We start from the raw sequence: 21,134 nt of genomic DNA on the forward strand, positions 1-21,134 counted from the left end.
GTAATATGTTCTCCTACATACTTAAAATGTAGTTGTAGTTGATGATGTGCTCATATTGCTTATTATACTAATGTATAACATGTGACTGACTGCTAGTGTGATTGCTGACTTTACTATATTTCTGTCAGTTTGTTTATTCCGATCCTCAATGCTGGTGCATGGGTAGGGTCGGATTGTATATCACTTTAAGAAATTTAAAATGATTACAGTCACAAAATGTGTAGTACACTGTGGAAGTGTTGATTATTTATCATGTCTAAGAGCAACAAAGGTGAGGAAGGTACACTCACAGCAACACCAACATTCATATCATGTTTGTCTTGCAAAGCTGTGTTATCCTCTCAGGATCTGGTTTAGGATGGTTTTTGTGCAAATTGTTTTAGCTTTCACCAGGGTCTCTTGAAAAATACAAAGCCGATTCAGGTGCAGATGGATTCACCTTGGGCTATATTTGCACAGACTTTATCCAGTATAGCTGAACGGATAATTCCTCCAACTCCTGTACATAGGATAGGATATTAACCCTTACATGCAGCTCCCCACCTATGGTGTATCGCTTCTAGCAGCAGCTTCTCAAAAGAAACAAGCTGCTAAGCTGGTGGTAAGTAAATCTTCACCCTCACAGGCTACACATGATTCAGATGAGGATTCATGAAAAGATGAAAGCTCAATTAATACTACTTCGGCATACGAAAAGGAGGAAGAAGGTCTCAGCTCAGTGGATATAGCTGAGTTAATGAAAGCAATGAAAGCCATTCTATCCTTAGAGGATTCAGCAGAGCCTGTGTTAAAAACCAAGGCACCTGTGTTTAAACGTCCTAAAACAGTTAAGACTGAGTTTCCAGGGTCAGATCAGCTGACGGAAATTATGGAAGAGGCTTGGGCTACGTCCAATAAGAAGTTTAGAATTCCTAAGAAATGGAATTCCAGTGATCCTCTTCCAGCTGGGGATTATTTAAAAAGGGAGGTGGCTCCTAAAGTAGATACGCATGTAATTCGATTAGTGCGAAAATCTACATTACCTTTGCCTTCAACATCATTAAATTAAGTCACGGATAGGAGAGTGGATGGTTTTCTAAAAAACATTTTTTTTCTCTGTCTGGGGCAGTCATAAGGCCAGCCATGGCTTCAGCTTGGATGGCAAAGGCAGTGTCTGCCTGGGCTGATGCATTGGAGGGGGATTTTTCTATAGCTTCTAGAGAGCAAAAATCCCATATAGCTCATATAAAACAGGCTGCAATGTTCCTGGAAGAAGCAGCATTGGATTTGGGTACTATTGCCTCCATGGCATCAGCTTCAACAATAGCTGCTCGCAGAGCAGTTTGGCTACGTGGAAAGCTGATTCAGAATCTAAGAAGGTTTTGGAATCTTTGCCCTTTTCTGGAGATATTCTTTTTGGTAAAAAATTGACAGATATTCTGGAGTCAGAAGCAGACTCCAAGAAGGTAACATTTCCTTCCACATACAATTTCAAACCTAAAGTTCTGGCTTTTCTGCCCTTTCGGTCTCAAGGAAAAGTTAAAGGAAAAAGTCATGGCAAGCAGCCCCAATACAGCAAGTCTGGTAAGACTAAAAGGCATTGGGCTACCAGAGGACCGGTTGGGAAAACAGATAATAAGCCATCAGCCTGTGGGGAGGGCCGACTTCTTCAGTTTGCACAGATCTGGCAGCAGTCTACAACAGATGCCTGGGTGCAGGAAGCGGTATCTCTAGGTTATGCTTTTGCCTTCAAGAAGCACCCTCCTCAAAGGTGTGTTTTTTTTTTTTTTTTTTTGTACCAGCCTGTCTCTGGTAGAGACGAAGGCCAGGGCTTTGTTAGAGGCAGTTCAGAAATTGCTTCAGTCAGGAGTAGTCATTCCAGTTCCTCCTGCACGAGGACAGAGTTTTTACTCAAACCTGTTTTTAGTTCAGAAGCCAAATGGGTCATTTCGGCCCATTCTCAATCTCAAAGTACTGAACAAATACATTTGGGTACCTTGGTTTCACATGGAGACGTTATGTTCCATCATTTTGACAATAATAATAATAATAATAATAATTTTATTTATATAGCCCTCTTTCTCCAATAGGACCCAAGGCGCTTAACAGATACATAGCATAATATAGTACAGAAAATAATGAAGTACATTTTCATAAAATACAGAAGCATGAAGATACTAAAAGGGACATTATGGAAATGCTTGAGTAAACATAAAAGTCTTGAGTCTACTTTTGAAGGATTCTATAGTTGTGTATCATCTGCATAGCAGTGGTAGACCAGGCCATGGCGCCTGATTATTTCGCCCAATGGGAGCATGTATACTGCAAAAAGCATGGGGGATAGTATAGAACCTTGTGGGACACCACATGGCAATGGCACTGGTGGTGATGAGTATAATCCAGATGATACTCTCTGTGACATGCCTGTGAGAAATTATTTGAACCAGCTTAGAACTGTGCCATCCAGACCACAGAAATGTATCAGTCGCTCAATCAGAAGCCCATGGTCCACGGTATCAAATGCTGCCGAGAGATCCAGAAGGATTAATATTGAACAGTCACCTCTGTCTTTTGCCATCAGAAGATCATTTAACACACACACCAGGGCTGTTTCAGTGCTATGTCTTCTCCTGAATCCTGATTGAAATGGATCATAAATATCCTAGGTTGTCAGGCGGGTTTCCAGTTGATTTGCAACGACTTTCTCAATAACCTTTCCTAGGAAAGGAAGGTTTGATACCGGTCTGTAGTTGGTCATGCAGTCGGTATCTAAATTAGGTTTTTTAAGAAGCGGTCTAACAATTGCTTCCTTTAGGGGTCCAGGAAAAATGCCTGTCTGCAAAGAGCATTGAACAATTTTTGTAAAGACAGGACCAATTATATCCATACAACCTATTAGAAGCTTGGTTGAGGCTGGGTCCAGATCACAGGTGGTGTGACGCAAAATCCGAGCAATTTCAGCAGTGTCCTTTACATCCACTGGATCAAAGCTGGTCCATGAAGGCAGGTAGCTTATATTGGCAGGCTTTGTAGTTTGGCACTCCTTTGATGGCACTGTGGAGATTCCAGCCCGGATGGTGGATATTTTATCTGCAAAGAAGTTTGCAAACTCGTTGCATCTTGCCTGGGAGAGGGTCTCATCAGTCTGCAGGCAATGGAGCCAGGGGATTATATGGTATCCCTGGATATACAGGATGGATATACAGGATGCTTACCTACATTTCCTATAGCACTGTCCCATCAGTGCTATCTCAGGTTCGCTATCCTCCAACAGCATTTTCAGTTCCAGGCCCTACCTTTTGAGTTAGCCACAGCTCCCAGAGTATTTACCAAGATTATGGTGGTAATGGCAGCTTATCTCCGCCAGCAGGGGATAAGAATATTTCCGTACCTCAACGATCTTTTAATCCTGGCACAGACCCAGGAATTGCTCCTATGTCGTCTGCAACAGACAATAACGTCTGCAGAACCACGGGTGGCTCATAAATTGGGCAAAATAGTCTTTGGTTCCGTCACAACTAGAGATGTGCACCGGACATTTTTCGGGTTTTGTGTTTTGGTTTTGGATTTGGTTCCGCGGCCATGTTTTGGATCCGGACGCGTTTTGGCAAAACCTTCCTGAAAATTTTTTGTCTGATTCGGGTGTGTTTTGGATTCGGGTGTTTTTTTCCTCATATGGGTCTGTGGCTTCAGCAACACCGGCAGTGTGTTCAGCCCCAGAACCGTTACCCTCAGAAGCAGACATGATATAACTTGCAGTATGAGGTAACACAGTACAATTATCAGCAGCACTATATCTCTAAACCCAAACCCCTGCGCAGTGTAGTCAGCACTAGCAGAGATAAAGGAGAGATATGGTGACTAAATCACAGAGAAAAATACGTAATACAGTATATCTTTGTGAAAATCCTATATTAGATAAAACCTGACGCACCAAGCCCCCTCAGGTTATAGAATATAGGGATAGCAGGTGGAGTGAAAGACACAAAATGGACACCACTCAGCTATCAAATGCACACACAGATAGTCACAGTTTGTACAATGCAGAGGTTATTACTGACAATAATACTGCACTTGACTAGCTTACACAACTATATAACAAATGATATAACAGTACACAGTAAGAACTGGATGTATATCACAGGGTAATTGTACTAGAAAACCCTGACTAAATGCACTCTTTCTTACTAACACTGACTAAAAAAGGCAGGTAAAATACTTAAGTGTCATGTAAAGTCACAGCACTGACACCAGGCGGCTTTACATAGGAGAATTTGCCCAAGCAGTCCCAGGAACAGTGAGCTGAGGGATAATGGCGCCGCAGACACTGACAGGGAGTGAGGGAAAGACAGATATGCAGCTCCAGGGCGGGAACACTTGCTAGAAATGGCGCCCTGGGGCTGGGGGAGGGGCTTCAGGTCTAAGCCTTATCCCCTCTGCTGGCAAAACCACCAGGTACTGTGGGCGATATAAGAATTGGTTTAGAGAGAACTTGACCTGCGCCCATGCCCTGGTGATCTAGTGGGATCGCCTGTATCCACAGTGTCTACGGCCAGCGCGCGCAGCCCGCCTCCTACTGACCGCGCCGGATCACGATAAAGACCGGGTCTCGCAAGCGGGACCCACTTACCACCTCCCGAAGCGCGGCCACGCGATCCTGGAGAGCCCCAGCCGTGTGTGTCTAACGTGAAGAAAACCGGAGCCTCCGCTGTAGGTACCCGGCAACCAGGGCTCGGGAGTGTACAGTGCCGCTGGGGAGAGCTGGAGCTGCAGCAGTGAATGTCACAAGACATTTACCACCGCTGCTGCCCTTGAAGTCTTCACTTTTTACCTCGTAAAAAGCTTTTCTTAGGGCTGCCTGGAGCAGCCCCTCTGTTCAGTGCCTGCTTACTGCAGCACCAACTTACAAAACTGAGCTCCTGTGCAGGGAGGCGGGGTTATAGAGGAGGCGGCGCTGTGCATTCTGGGAACAGTCAAAGCTTTGAGCCTGTTGGTGCCTCGGATCAAGATCCTACTCTACACCCCATTGTCCAATCCTTGTGGAGCCCAGTGTACCCCGCAACAGAAATAAATATACACATATAAAACCCTCAATATCTTATAAAAATATAAGCATAAGAGGTGGATCATATATCTAGAATTTATAAATTATCCACAGCGGGTTTCACTGTTAGCTGTATTAGTGTGCACCGCTGCTGTGAGGCTGACGATCGAGAGACGGAGGACGCTATATGCGGCGGCTGGAAGACGGGAGCTCATTTGACTACAGGAACCTGCGGTGAACCACCGAGCCCCGGTGCCGGACTTAACCCTGCAGGGTCGGAAGTACACCTCTCCTATACCCTTAGGAACAACCACTTTTGCTGGGAGCACACGGAAATCACTTATGTTGGTAAAAATACAACAATTCTTATCCGTACTTCATTCATTTACGGGACAATTCTTATTTTAACATACGGGACTGTCCTATTTAGGAATTGGACAATGATTCACTAATACAGCTAACAGTGAAGCCCGCTGTGGATAATTTATAAATTCTAAATATATGATCCACCTCTTATGCTTATATTTTGATACGATATTGGGGGTTTTATATGTGTATATTTTGATGTATTGTGTTCTTTATGTGATCGATCATACAGAGATTAAAACTCATTATAAACTGATTGATGTATCAAGTACATTTATGTCCTGTTGCCTCAATTTGATTTAATTAGCGCGAGGGGAAAAATTCCTTTTTAGTTTCACACTTTATTTGATCAGGTGTTTTTTTGGCTACATCCACAAGCCAATTATACCTTTGCTGCTATATACAATCATTTGAACTATTGGTGTTTAAAATATATTTTATACTTTTGAATATTGATATAGTTGTGTGTATATATGGGTATATGTGTGGTGTAATTTCATACATATACATATATACATTTACAATATAGCACTACACAGGTAGTTGTTATCTTCCGAAGGTGGTGTCTAAATTCCACCTTAATGAAGAAATTGTAGTCCCGGCTTTCCAGGTACCGGGCCTTTCTGTGGAAGATGCATCGCTGGACGAGGTCTGTGCATTAAGGATTTATGTGGATCGTGCCAGTGCCATCAGAAAGATAGATTCTCTATTCATTCTCTACGGATTTCACAAGAGAGGATGGCCTGCTGATAAGCAGACGCTTGCAAGATGGCTTCGGATGACAATTTCAGAAGCATATTCTCAGGCTGATCTCCCTGTTCCGGCTAAAATCTCTGCTCACTCTACTCGTAAGGTAGGTCCATCTTGGGCAGCACAACGTGATGCTTCAGCAGGACAGATATGTAAGGCAGCCACATGGTCTTCCATTAACACATTCATTAGACATTGTGCCTTTGCCTCTCATGACCCTGAATTCGGGCGAAGGATTCTCCTGTCCAATCAGGGGCGTCCCCACCCCTAAATTGCTTTGGGAAATCCCATTGTTATCCTGTGGATAACCTGTGGACCCAGCCGGGGAAATATACGTTATGGTAAGAACTTACCGTTGATAACGGTATTTCTCCTAAGTCCACAGGGATCCCACCCTGACGCACCTGATTTGAGGATCCTTTTACTCCCTAACCTCTTCCTTCTTGTACGGAAGGGTGTGCATGTGTGTTCTTATCGCCTGATTAGGGCTATCTATGATGCTCCTGCCTTGAGCTTTGGAATACAACTGATTTGCCTGAGCAAGGAGGCGGGGATATATGGACGGGCCCGTTGCATGCTGGGAGGCCGGAAAAGCTTTGACCGATTGGTGCAAGTCCGCTGTCGCTTCATCATATCCCCATTGTTATCCTGTGGAGTTAGGAGAAATACCGTTATCAACGGTAAGTTCTTACCATAAGAAACACAACACAACAACATACACACAGACAGTAATAATGCAAGCCTGCCCTACTGTATGTGAGAGGAGACAGAGGAGAGAGGACCTCAGCACACCCTGAGCTGCACAGCCCCAGTGAGGCGGTCAGCTCTGTAATACACAGTAAACACTATCAAATATAGTCCTAAGTAGACACAGGACAGTGTACACAAGTGGCTCTCCCCCTTTTGCTACACCCTGTACCAGTTTCCAGCGTGTCTGTAAGACAGGAAGCGCTGAGTGTGGGCTGCTGATGGCTTCTGTCAGCAGAGGAAGGCGACACAAATGCCTTGTTCCCACTCTGAGTAAGCTCCACCCGACCCCCCCCCCCCCCCCCCCCCCTCCCACCATGGCACCGGAGCAAAGCATGTTCTTTATACTGCCAAAGTCTCCAAACAGTCTAAAACCTCACACAAGTGCTCAGTTTTGCATTTTTGTGCCAGTTTACACACTGGGGATCTTAGCAGGACCCCCCCCCCCCCCCCTCAGGGAGGGTTCCATACTTCGCGCCCATGGTCTGCCGCACTTTGGAACCGGGGACCCCCCTAGCGGGGCCCCCGGTGTGTACTCACCACCGATGTCACCTTCAGACAGCGTTAGGGGTGTGCAACGTACTGCGACTAGAGAAATACTTTTACTCACACACAAGGCCATTAACCAAACTACACATATGTACATCTCTTCATTTATCTCAAAATATCTTCCAGCCCAACCTCTTCGCTTTTTACAAGATCTACATCTCTCATCCACACTCATTACTCACTCCCATGCACAATTGCAGGACTTTCTTCGAGCTGCACCCACTCTGTGGAATGCCCAATCATGAAAAATAAGACTCTCCTCTAGTCTCTCTCTCCAAACCTTCAAGCACTCCCTGAAAACTCACCTCTTCAGGAAAGCTTATTTAATTCCAGAACCACTCACATAACCTTCATAGGCTTTCCTATTCAATTATATCCCCACTGTACAATCCACATAAATCCCCCACATATTTTCTCTTCCTTCACTTTCCCTTCCTCCTGACCCTGGTTCATCATTACTGTGATGTGATATCATGCAGCTCACCGAGAACCTTTGTAATCTGATGGACGATTATGCAATAGGTAGCACCTATCCTTGTTTATCAATGCCTATTTCCCTATAAATTGTAAGCTTGCGAGCAGGGCCCTCCTACCTCTGTCTTTTTGTTATTACCCAGTTTTATCTTATCACTGTTTTCTCTTACGTACTAGAGGATGCTGGGGTCCACATTAGTACCATGGGGTATAGACTGGTCCACCAGGAGCCATTGGCACTTAAAGGGCGGGATTCAATTCTTTTCACCCCTTTCCACACTCATTCTGTTTCCACCCTCAGGGACGTTGTATCATTATTTCTGCGCGCTACCTCTAGGGTAGCAAGGCACCCAACCCTTTACACAGTAAACCTGATTACTATGGGCGCAATATGTGCGATAACGGAGATCATTTTAGAAAGGAAATTGGGCGTGATATATCATTTGAATCTCACCCTAAGAGTGTGAGAGTGTGGGCTGGCTCCTCCCTCTATGCCCCTCCCACCAGACTCAGTTTAGAAAATGTGCCCGGAGGAGCCGGTCACAGCTAGGGGAGCTCTACAGAGCTTTTCTAGTAAAAGTTATTTTTAGAGTTTTTTTATTTTACAGGAGGCTCTTGGCAACAGCCTGCCTGCAGCGAGGGACTAAGGGGGGGGTGCAGTATCCATCCTGCGGGGTCTGAGCCACTGTCTCCGCTGACTGGACACTGAGCTCCAGAGGGGTCTGATCGTTCTCCGCCACAGGTGACCGATCGCCCCAGCAGCATGCCGCCAACCCCTTACAAAGCTGAAGAAGTGGTGAGTGAGTCACCGACCCCCCTAGCAAGCGGGGGGGCTGGAGTGAAGATGGCGGCAACGGGGAGGGAGAGCAGTATTAACTGCGCTCCTGTGAAGGTTCAGAGGCACATGGTGCGGCGCTGTGAGGGGCGCCCTGAGCCAGCGCTTACCCCCACACTGGTCCACAAGTCTGTCGGGGTCCGCGGATCTCAGCCAGCAAGTTTTACCTCAGGCCAGTATAATCTATGAAGAGCGGGAAGACAGCACCATTAAGAAGGCGGAGCTTCTCCTCAGAGCGGACCCAGCAGCGTTCCAGCGCCATTTTCCTGCCTGCACAGTGCTGGATGGAAGAACAGGTCCCTCTACAGCAGCTCCAACTGTCAGTACATGGTACCAGGGGGCTGTAGAAGGGGGAGGGAAGGCTGTAAACTGACTGTGTCTCCTATTAACGGACACAGTCTGCGCTGACAAGGGGTCTCCCTTTGCTGAAAGAGCTGTGTGTGGGTTGGCTCCGATCTCTGTGTCTCTCTTGCTATTCTTGGGGGGGGGGGGGGGACTCTGTCTGCCCCCACGTGTGTGTGTGTGTGTGTGTGTGTGTGTGTGTGTGTGTGTGTGGAGTGTTTGATGGTCTCCTTTAGCTATGTCCAGTGACACTGTGTCATATGCTGCAGAGGATTTATCCTCCCAGGATGATCCCATTCCATGTAATCAGGATAGCACTGGTTTAGCACAGATACCAGCAAGGGAACCAGAGTGGTTTTCCTCTATCAAATCTTGGATTTCTCAGATTTCTGACAGGGTTGCAAATAATGAATCTGCAACCCAGGTATTACAGAGCTCTATGGCCTGGTTCTGGTACCTCAGGACGCCCCGTTATATACCCCCACAAACGTGCGCTTGTGTATGTCACACAAGACGACACGGATACCGATTCTGACACTACAGATGGTGATGCGGTCCACATCTCTTGCAAAGGGGGTGCAATTGTTGATAGAGGCTATCAGGGATGTGTTATATGTTAATGATGCCACACCTGAGCAGGTTGAGGAGGGTTTTTTTCACTGAAAAAAAAAAAAAAGCCTCGCTAACCTTCCCTGCGTCAAAGGAATTGAATGCTATATTTGAAAAAGCATGGGTAAACCCTGAGAAAAAATTCCAGATCCCTAAAAGGCTCCAGGTGGCATTTCCTTTCCCTGAGGATGGAAAAAAAATGGGAAAACCCGCCAATTGTTGACGCCTCTGTGTCCAGACTCTCAAAGAAGGTGGTTTTACCTGTTCCAGGATTTACAGCCTTAAAGGAGACGGCTGATAGGAAAATTGATAACACGCTTCAATCAATGTATTCAATGTAATTCAATGTAATCAATCAGGTGCCATATTACATCCCACTATTGCTACTGCATGGATTGCAAAGGCAATAGTAAAGTGGTCGGCTACCTTATTTGAGGATTTGGATACGATGGATAGGGATGATGTTGCATTGTATTTACGCAACATACATGATTCTGCAGGTTTTATGGTAGAATCCATGAAAGGCCTGGGTTCCATGGCTGCGGGAATATCTTCCATGTCTGTTTCAGCTCGTCGGGGACTGTGGCTGCGCCAGTGGTCGGCCGACGCAGAATCCAGAAGAAGTGTGGAGTCCCTACCCTATACAGGTCAGGCTCTCTTTGGGGAAGCTCTAGATGCGTGGATATCCACCGCTACAGCGGGTAAGTCTCCGTTTCTTCCCTCAGCAGCACCTGCTCCGAAGAAATCTTTCTCTTCATCTGCAACGCAGTCCTTTCGGCCTAACAAGCCTAGAAAGGCCAGAACATACCTTCTTTAGGGGAGGTCGCTTTAAGTCCAAGAAACCTGCCGCTGCAGGTTTCCAGAAACAAAAGCCTGTTTCAGGTACGCCAAAGTCCTCCGCATGACGGTGGACTGCACGCCCCAGTGGTGGGGCCAGTGGGAGCGAGACTCAGACACTTCAGTCATGTCTGGGTATCGTCCGGCCTGGATCCCTGGGTGGTAGATGTTGTGTCTCAGTGATACAGGCTGGAATTTCAAAGTCTCCCTCCTCCTCTCTTTTTCAAGTCAGGCTTGCCAACTCTGTTGGAGGACAGCACTGTACTACAAGACGCTATCCAAAAGCTGGTAGAGGCACAGGTCATTGTGCCAGTTCCACTTCACATGCTGAACAATAGTTACTATTTGAACCTTTTCGTGGTACCAAAACCGGATGGTTCGGTCAGGCCCATTCTGAACCTAAAATCATTGAACCCCTTTCTAAAGGAGTTTAAGTTCAAGATGGAGTCTCTCAGGGCGGTGATATCAGGTCTGGAAGAAGGGGATTTCCTGGTATCCCTGGATATCAAGGATGTGTACCTCCACATTCCGATCTGGCTGCCGCATCAGGCTTATCTCCGCTTCGCATTGCTGGACTGTCATTTCCAGTTCCAGGCACTGCCATTCGGCCTCTCCACAACACCGAGGGTGTTTACCAAGGTGATGGCGGAAATTATGATTCTCCTCCGCAAGCAGGGTGTGAACATCATTCCATATCTGGACGACCTACTGATAAAGGCATCGTCCAAGGGGAAGCTGCGGCAGTCCATTGTCCTCACAATGCGACTGCTCCAGAGTCACGGTTGGATTCTGAACCTTCCAAAGTCACATTTGGAACCAACCCAGAGGTTGTCATTTCTGGGAATGATCCTGGATACGGAAGTGCAGAAAGTGTTTCTTCCGCAGGAAAAGGCGTTGGCGATACAAGCCGTGGTCCGGGATGTCCTGAAGCCACCTCGGGTGTCGTTTCATCAATGCATTCGCCTATTAGGAAAAATGGTGGCCTCTTACGAGGATCTCCGGTACGGGAGGTTCCACGCTCGGCCCTACAAACTGAATCTCCTGGACAAGTGGTCGGGATCTCACCTCCACATGCACCAGAGAATTCGTCTGTCGCCATAGGCCAGGATTTCACTCCTCTGGTGGCTCCAATTGCCTCACCTTCTGGAGGAACGCAGGTTCGAGATTCAGGGCTGGGTCCGTCTAACCACGGATGCGAGCCTTCGGGGTTGGGGAGCAGTCACTCAAGGAGTAACCTTCCAAGGACGGTGGTCAAGCCTGGAAGCCAGCCTGCCCATTAACATCCTGGAACTAAGAGCCGTCTACAACAGTCTTCTTCAGGCGGCCCCTCTTCTGAGAAATCGGGCCGCCACAGTGGCTTACATAAACCGACAAGGTGAAACGAAGAGCAGAGCGGCAATGTCAGAGGTGACAAGAATACTCCTCTGAACAGGAAAGCATGTGTTAGCGCTGTCAGCCATCTTCATTCCGGGAGTAGACAACTGGGAAGCAGACTTCCTCAGCAGACACGATCTCCATCCAGGAGAGTGGGGACTCCATCCGGAGGTGTTCAAGGAAATAACAGATCTTTGGGGTTTACCCCAAATAGACATGATGGCCTCTCGTCTCAACAAGAAGCTTCGACGTTATTGTTCCTGGTCGAGGGACCCATAGGCAGTGGCAGTGGACGCCCTGGTGTCTCCATGGGTGTTCCAGTCAGTGTACGTGTTTCCACCACTCCCACTCATCCCAAGAATCCTAAAGCTCATAAGGAGAACAAGGGTTCAAGCGATCCTCATTACCCCAGACTGGCCAAGAAGGGTTTGGTACGTGGACCTTCTGAATCTACTGCAAGAAGAGCTGAGGCCTCTTCCTCTTCAGGAGGACCAGCTGCAGCAGGGGCCGTTCGCCTATCAAGACTTACCGCGGCTACGTTTGACGGCATGGAAGTTGAGCGCCTGATTCTTGCACGGAAGGGCATTCCGAAGAAGGTTATTCCTAACCTCATACAGGCTAGGAAAGGGGTAACGTCTAAACATTACCATCGTAATTGGAAGAAATATGTCCTCCTCTTCCTGCAAGCAGGAGTGGATATGGGCCTGAGTTTGGGTTCTGTGAAGGTCCAGATTTCAGCCCTATACAATTTCTTTCAGAAACAATTGGCTGCCCTCCCTGAGGTTCAGACCTTTTTGAAGGAAGTTCTGCATATCCAACCTCCCTTTTGTACTGCCTTCGGCACCTTGGGACCATAACGTGGTGTTGCAGTTCCTCCAGTTGGATTGCTTTGAACCTCATCAGGAGGTAGAGGTCAAATTTCTTACATGGAAGGCGGTCATTTTGTTAGCCTTGGCTTCTGCTAGATGTGTGTCTGAGCTGGGGGCTTTATCCTGTAAAAGCCCTTACTTGATCTTCCACGAAGATAGAGCTGAGCTCCGGACTCGTCAGCAGTTTCTTCCGAAGGTTGTGTCGGCATTTCTTATCAACCAAACTATTGTGGTGCCAGTGGCTACTGACTCCTCAATTACATCAAAGTCCTTGGATGTCGTAAGGACTCTGAAGATATATGTGAAGAGAACTTCTCATAACAGAAAGTCGGACTCTCTGTTTGTCCTCTATGATCCCAAGAAAATTGGGTGTCCTGCTTCTAAGCAGACTATTTCTCGCTGGATTAGGTTCACTATCCAGCACGCTTATTCTACGGCAGGGCTGCCGTGTCCAAAATCTGTTAAGGCCCACTCTACTCGTAAGGTGGGGTCTTCCTGGGCGGCTGCCCGGGGTGTCTCGGCAGTGCAACTTTGGCTAGCTGCAACTTGGTCTGGATCGAACACGTTTGCAAAGTTTTACAAGTTTGATACTTTGGCCTCTGATGGTCTGAAGTTCAGTCAATCAGTTCTGCAGGAGCCTCAGCATTCTCCCTCCCGTTCTGGGAGCTTTGGTACATCCCCATGGTTCTAATGTGGACCCCAGCATCCTCTAGGACGTAAGAGAAAATAGGATTTTGGTTACCTACCGGTAAATCCTTTTCTCGTAGTCCGTAGAGGATGCTGGGCGCCCGCCCAGCGCTTCGTTCTCCTGCAAATGTTATTTGGTTCAGTACAACTTCGTTTTAGTTGAGTACTGCATTGTTACTTTGTTGTTTCGGCTGTTGTTGAGTAGTTCAAGCTAGTTGACTTGACGTGCCTTGTATGTGTGAGCTGGTATGAATCTCACCACTATCTGTGTATTATCCTTCTCTCAAAGTATGTTGTCTCCTCGGGCACAGTTTCTAGACTGAGTCTGGTGGGAAGGGGTATAGAGGGAGGGTTCCGGTATGAATGGTCGACCATGTTATGGTCGACAGTCATTAGGTCGACCACTATTGGTCGACATTGACATGGACACATGGTCGACACATGAAAATGGTCGACACATGAAATGTCGACACATGAAAAGGTCGACATGAGTTTTTTTTTACTTTTTTTGGTGTCGTTTTTTGCGTAAAGTGACTGGGAACCCCAATTAGTGCACCGCGTCCCCTCGCATGGCTCGCTCCGCTCGCCATGCTTCGGGCATGGTGCCTTCGCTCCGCTACCGCTTCGCTCGGCACAGATTACCGTTCCAATCATAGTCCACGTGGATCGTAAAGTATGGAAAAGTTCCCCAAAAGAAAAAAAAGTTAAAAAACTCATGTTGACCGTTTCATGTGTCGACCTTTCATGTGTCGACCATTTTCATGTGTCGACCATGTGTCCATGTCGACCATGTCAATGTCGACCAATAGTGGTCGACCTAATGACTGTCGACCATAACATGGTCGACCATCTGAACGGATACCTAGAGGGAGAAGCCAGCCCACACTCTCAAACTCTTAGTGTCAATGGCTCCTGGTGGACCCGTCTATACCCCATGGTACTAATGTGGACCCCAGCATCCTCTACGGACTATGAGAAAAGGATTTACCGGTAGGTAACCAAAATCCTATTTTCAATTGTAATGTGCAATGGAATTTGCTGCACTATATAAAAAACAAAATAAATAAAGAAAATCTATTTATGTGCTAACTTACTAGATACATATGCACATTAGCCACTGCATTTCTGGAGTTTGGACAAGTTGTTCAGAATTCTGCTCTTGCCAAGAATGTTTCATTAAAATCTCACTGCAGATTTGTACTGCTTTAGAATTGTAGTATTGGATTTTGGTGGGTGGGTGCATGTTGAATTGAGGAGGGACAACACTTTAATGGAAAGTTTATGGACTGGCCTGGTCCAAGACTGTGTACATTATTTAATGTATATCTATAGTCCTCTTATTTGCAGCAGTGTACAGTCCATGGTACAGCTTTACAAGTACTAGAAACAATATAGGTGTATGATTCTATCAATGTATGATAAAAAAAAATCTTTTAAATGAGTGTATGTGAACAGAAAATCTATTAGACATTGAAATAATAATCTGCATGTGACCATCTTACACTAGCCTGCTTCAGCTGCACAGTATGTTCATTCTGAAAACTGCAGAGAGCACCTTGGAACCACAAGATTCTGTCATGATCAGTCACGAGGCGTGCTGTTAGCAAATATGATTAGATATTATCTCAAAAGTATGCAAGGACCTGTCATGCAGGAGGAAGTTAGCACATGTGTAAATATACTGAGACAGAATTTAAGAAGTGTTGGCTAGCTGAATGCATGCCTTTCTATATTGCATCAACATGTTGTTTTAATTGTGGCCCGAGGACCGTAACTAAAGGTGTGCAAGCGGTTCCATAGCACAGCGATCAGGGCCCTGGAAATAGCACCTTGCAGCCCCATGGCACCTGCACGTGGCTTACACAGTGCTTGGTACGGCATCGTTGCTGAATCCCACTGAGTGTCCAAGGGATGCTCCAGACAGCTACCCTGCAGCCTATACTTACTAGAGCTGGCAGCCCTGTCCCTAGGCATGACCTCACATGGTGGGTTTAGGGGGTGGGGTGGCACAGAGTCTTGTTCTTGTTGGATTATCTCCATCAGCAGATTGTTTGTTTGCTACAAACGTCCACACTAATTATTGTAATTTCTTTGCTGGATCAAGAGAACTTTGTCTGACTTTCCCCCACACCGTTTCTGTGTATTGTGGGAAGATTCTGAGTGATAGTATATATAGCTATTCACTTTTATATATTTTCTTTGTGTCTAGTTTTATTACTGCAATAGTTATTTATATAATACATGTATAGTGCCGGCCGGCTTCTGTTTTTAATATATTGTGAGACATATAGATTCTCCAATTGGTTCTAATAATTTATTTTTAATAAAAATCTGTTCGCCACATAGCAGTGCTTTTCATATATTTTGTTATTTTTTTAGTTTACTTTTTGTACGGGTCGGGTATACCTGCTTAAAATAATACTAATAGGCGCCAGGTCATCTCTGTTTTTTACTTTGCTGTGAGCCACGGTGTATATATATATTTTTTTTTTCACTCCAGGACATTCTGCTGGACATGGCGTGGAGGGTGGCTGATGGAATCCTTCAATGTTCTTTCCGCAGAAGTGTCCACATTCCGTCCTCCAAGGGGGAGAGGTTTGCACTGGATGGCAGTTATTATATATTTCTAGCTGATGGCGATGCTGGGGATGGTATGTTTCTGGGCATCTCTTTAGATTTCTCTACTGCCTTCTGTCTAGAATTCCACTTTAAATGATTCTATTGGGTTTTGTTTTACTCCTTAAAGGATCTATTTTGAGACATAGTCGTCAGCCCCTCATAACCAGCAAGATGTATAATATCACTGGGGCTCCAGAAGACATTGGAGGATCGCGGTCTCCACTACTCATCAAGTTCCATGGTAGGTGACTTTCTTGGTTTTTATCATGGTTCTCTCCATTGTTTTTGTCTGAGATGATCACATGATGTAATATTTTTAAGACACAAAATAAGTGACAGTTCTTCCTCCACTTTCATTATTCAAAGCTTGATAGTAAATAATCATTAACAAATAATAGCCTCCAAAAAAATGTTGATAATGTCTATATTATCTTAGACCGCAAAGCTATACCTCTAAATACACTATTACCGTGGAGCCGCTAGACTGAAAACACGTGCTACGCACTTTGTACGCTATTTGCGTACAGAGTCCCGCACATGGTACGTACTTGGCGTACACACGCCGCGCTGAGTGTACAGAGTACACACAGCGTGCGCACACACAATTGATAACCTTTAAACCTTGTTAATGATACAATGTAATGATATGATCACACTTTAAACCCTTAACAGCAAAGTATTGCAACGATGTTATACCTTAAACCTTAAGTAGCGCTGACGGTATAAAGTACCCGCAGTGCGTACACCTTATCAATACTTATACACCTTATACAGATAAATACACTGTAAACCCCTTGCAGGAAAGTGAAGACACCACACTGATTTGTAGTTGCAACCACAGGGTTCTAAGGCCACAGTGGATTAATTCCAAAAGGTAAACAGTACAAATCATACACTACAGGCTAACAAGATAAATCTAAACAGAATAATGGCTACAGAGAATGTACATACGTGAGAATGTTCGCAAGCGCAACCCGGCCAGTCCTCCGCTGGTCATACAGATAGCGTTCAGAGTCTTCTGACCGGCCAGGCAACAGTGGGCTTTTTATACACACATGCATTCACAATAAAAATAGAAATAAAGAGCGCTTGTTAGAAATATGTGTATGCGCAAAACCTGTGGAAAAAATTGATGGTTAGTGTAATGTTTACAGCCCTTTTAGGACTTTTTAAGGACCGGGTTCAAAAATGAGCAAAAAAGAATTTTTAGAATTCCTATCTAACCCTATCTAAATACCTGTCAAGCCGTTAAGATAATTGGAGAGCTTCCACATCCGTGTGCAGTGGGATCCCTCTGTGGTGTCCGCTCTCCACTGTTAAGATGTATTAGCGGCTGCTGGCTCAGATTAGCGGCTGGCGGCTATAATTAGCAGCTGACAGACGGCTGATTCCCCGTCTGTCACGTTGTTCAGAAAATAGAAAATAAACTAACGCGTTTCAGGCATAAGCCCTTCATCTATTATGCCTGAAATGCGTTGGATTTATTTTCTAAGGACCTAACGCTGTGTATGGAACTGTAATATCCAGCGTGATACAGACCGGGGAATCAGCCGGCTGCTAACCGCTAATCATAGCCGCCAGCCGTCAGCCACTAATCACAGTGATCAGCCGTCAGCCGAAAACTACAGCCTAACAGTGGAGCGGGCACCGCACCTTCCATCTAAGTGTGACTGCCGTGAACAACGTGACATAGACGGGGAATCAGCCGTCTGTCAGCCGCTAATTATAGCCGCCAGCCGCTAATCTGAGCCTGCAGCCGCTAATACATCTTAACAGTGGAGAGCGGACACCACAGAGGGATCCCACTGCACACGGATGTGGAAGCTCTCCAATTATCTTAACGGCTTGACAGGTATTTAGTTAGGGTTAGATAGGAATTATAAATATAATTTTTTGCTCATTTTTGAACCCGGTCCTTAAAAAGTCCTAAAAGGGCTGTAAACATTACACTAACCATCAATTTTTTCCACAGGTTTTGCGCATATACATATTTCTAACAAGCGCTCTTTATTTCTATTTTTACAGTATATAATTTTAATAGAGCTGCTTTTAAATCCCCATTCTAGCGCAATTAAGTCTTTTATTTATAATGCATTCACAATACAATGGTCACTGTAATCTCATTGTCCATTGGACACAGGGATGTGTCTTTACCTTACAGAAGAGGTCATAGGTGGATTTGAATAGATGGGCGATGTCTTTCCCCAACTGCTCTTGTGGGTGGTATCCTCTGGATTCCCGCCGCATACATAATATACAGTAAATACAGTTAATGTTCATATTCTACTTTTGCACATAACTATACGCAGGAACATGCGATCTTTCTCTAACCAACACCGGAATGTTACCCTCAAAATACCCTACAGCTGGATACTAGACATCACCTTCCAACCTTTGTCTGACCCTTCCTATCATGCAAAGGCAAATCTCTTAGTCCAGGAACTGTTTAAACTATTAATACTAGCTGACGTGGTCTAGGGGAGCTATATCTAAAATGTACACTATTTGGGTTAAATATGTAATGTTCTAATAACCCTCTACGCGCTCACAAACTCCGCCGTAAATACCCATATCACGCGCATGATCACCGGAGCGATCCTACGCAAATTGCGGATATGTGCACGCACGGCGGACTGAGTGCACGAGCAGCGGGCATGTGCATGGGGCTAGTACAAGGCATATGCATTACAATATTTTTCGACTTTGACAGTCCACCCTTTGGCAGTCAACAATAACTGCCACTATCTAAACATTAAACAGAAAAATATACAATACAATATCTACATATGGTTGGATAAAAATATACAATACATTATCCATAAATGATTGAATGGTAGGAGGAGAGGTGTAGGCGGGAAATGTATGACCTAGTGGGATAGTAAAAGCATGTATGTATGAAATCCGTGTCTGAGGGGCATGTATCATCGTGCCGTACATGTTCTAGATAAGCTTCGAGGTATTGCGAAGTATACATTAAATCCTTCTCATCCCGTATCAAGGGTCTGTAAGTGGGCCAACAAACACTACTGAGCTCGTTTCGGCTTCTTGTTCCAACAAATGGGGTGCACATTTAGTTGATGATACATGGAGGGGGAACACATGTGAATGCTAATATGTGGATATCACCTGTCGACTATGTGTGTCACTACCTGAAGGTTGTAGAGATGAAGATAAGAAACATATCAAAAATACAATGACATAACATTTGTGCAATTGTTCTTGGGTGTTGGTTGAAGTCTTGTCCGGATGGGTGTATCTTTGCTGAAAGTGTTAATCAAAGTCTTTTCTGGATGGATGTATAGTTCATCAAAAGTCTTTTCCGAATGGATGTATTGTTCATCAAAGTCTTTTCCGAATGGATGTATTTTTCATCAGTCTTTTCCGAATGGATGTATTTTTCCTTGAGGGAAAACAAAGGAGAAACGGGTGAAAGAAACGGACCGTGGAATCACGTCTTATCACAACATTGGGGTAAATTTACTAAGATTCGTGTTTTCCCGTTTGAGGTCAAAGTTCAATCACGAATGACATCGAAAGTGTAAATATGCAACTTTTTGAATTGATTACGACTAATTTACTAAGCTGCCGTATTCTGCATTTTCGGGTTTTCCGATGTCGATGTCATTCGTTTTTTTTTGGCAGTGTTTTACGTGAGTGACTTGTAAAACACTGCCGACTTTAATACAATGAATCTCGGCCGGATCTGAGAGATCCGTGCTGGGCTTCATTGTGCACTTTGTTAAAAAAAAAAATAAAGTTTAAATGTAAAAAAAAAATTGCGTGGGGTCCCCCCTCCTAAGGCAAACCAGCCTCTGGCTCTTTGAGCCGATCCTGGTTGCAGAAATATGGGGAAAAAATGGACAGGGGTTCCCCCATATTTAAGCAACCAGCATCGGGCTCTGCGCCTGGTCCTGGTTCCAAAAATACGGGGGACAAAAAGAGTAGGGGTCCCCCGTATTTTTGAAACCAGCACCGGGCTCCACTAGCTGGACAGATAATGCCACAGCCGGGGGTCACTTTTATACAGTGCCTTGCGGCCGTGCCATCAAATATCCAACTAGTCACCCCTGGCCGGGGTACCCTGGGGGAGTGGGGACCCCTTCAATCAAGGGGTCCCCCCCCCAGCCACCCAAGGGCCAGGGGTGAAGCCCGAGGCTGTCCCCCCCATCCAATGGGCTGCGGATGGGGGGCTGATAGCCTTTGTGATAAGTGTTTGATATTGTTTTTAGTAGCAGTACTACAAGGCCCAGCAAGCCTCCCCCGCAAGCTGGTACTTGGAGAACCACAAGTACCAGCATGCGGCGGAAAAATGGGCCCGCTGGTACCTGTAGTACTACTACTAAAAAAATACCCCAATAAAGACATTACACACACACCTTGAAAGTATAACTTTAATACATCCATCCACACCTCCATATACACATACTTACCTTATGTTCCCACGCAGGTCGGTCCTCTTCTCCAGTAGAATCCATGGTGTACCTGTAGAAAAAATTATACTCACATAATCCATGGTTGAAGGCTCCTCGGTAAAACCTTTTGTAATCCACGTACTTGAAAAAATAAAAAAACGGATACCCGACCACGAACTGAAAGGGGACCCATGTTTTCACATGGGCCCCCTTTCCCCGAATGCCAGAAACCACTCTGACTGATGTCTAAGTGGGTTTCTTAAGCCAATCAGGGAGCGCCACGTTGTGGCACCCTCCTGATCGGCTATGTGCTCCTGTACTGTATGACAGGCGGCACACGGCAGTGTTACAATGTAGCGCCTATGCGCTCCATTGTAACCAATGGTGGGAACTTTCAGGTCAGCGGTGAGGTCACTTTCGGTCAACCGCTGACCTGAAAGTTCCCACCATTGGTTACAATGGAGCGCATAGGCGCTACATTGTAACACTGCCGTGTGCCGCCTGTCATACAGTACAGGAGCACACAGCCGATCAGGAGGGTGCCACAACGTGGCGCTCCCTGATTGGCTGAAGAAACCCACTTAGACATCAGTCAGAGTGGTTTCTGGCATTCGGGGAAAGGGGGCCCATGTGAAAACATG

The 21,134-nt window shown here is 45.6% G+C and overlaps 1 protein-coding gene across 3 annotated transcripts in view; it reads left to right on the forward strand.

Annotated features, from left to right (window-relative positions):
- Positions 1–21,134, forward strand: part of LOC134957718 (putative ferric-chelate reductase 1) — a 146,956-nt gene that overhangs the window by 76,435 nt on the left and 49,387 nt on the right. For all 3 annotated transcript variants that reach the window (XM_063939820.1, XM_063939822.1, XM_063939821.1), the window contains exons 8-9: positions 15,963–16,113; positions 16,209–16,322. In XM_063939820.1, coding sequence (XP_063795890.1) covers positions 15,963–16,113; positions 16,209–16,322 — 265 coding nt within the window. The remainder of the gene's footprint in view (positions 1–15,962; positions 16,114–16,208; positions 16,323–21,134) is intronic.

Source organism: Pseudophryne corroboree, chromosome 9 (genome assembly GCF_028390025.1).
Source record: "Pseudophryne corroboree isolate aPseCor3 chromosome 9, aPseCor3.hap2, whole genome shotgun sequence".
Taxonomy (NCBI): Eukaryota; Metazoa; Chordata; class Amphibia; order Anura; family Myobatrachidae; genus Pseudophryne; species Pseudophryne corroboree.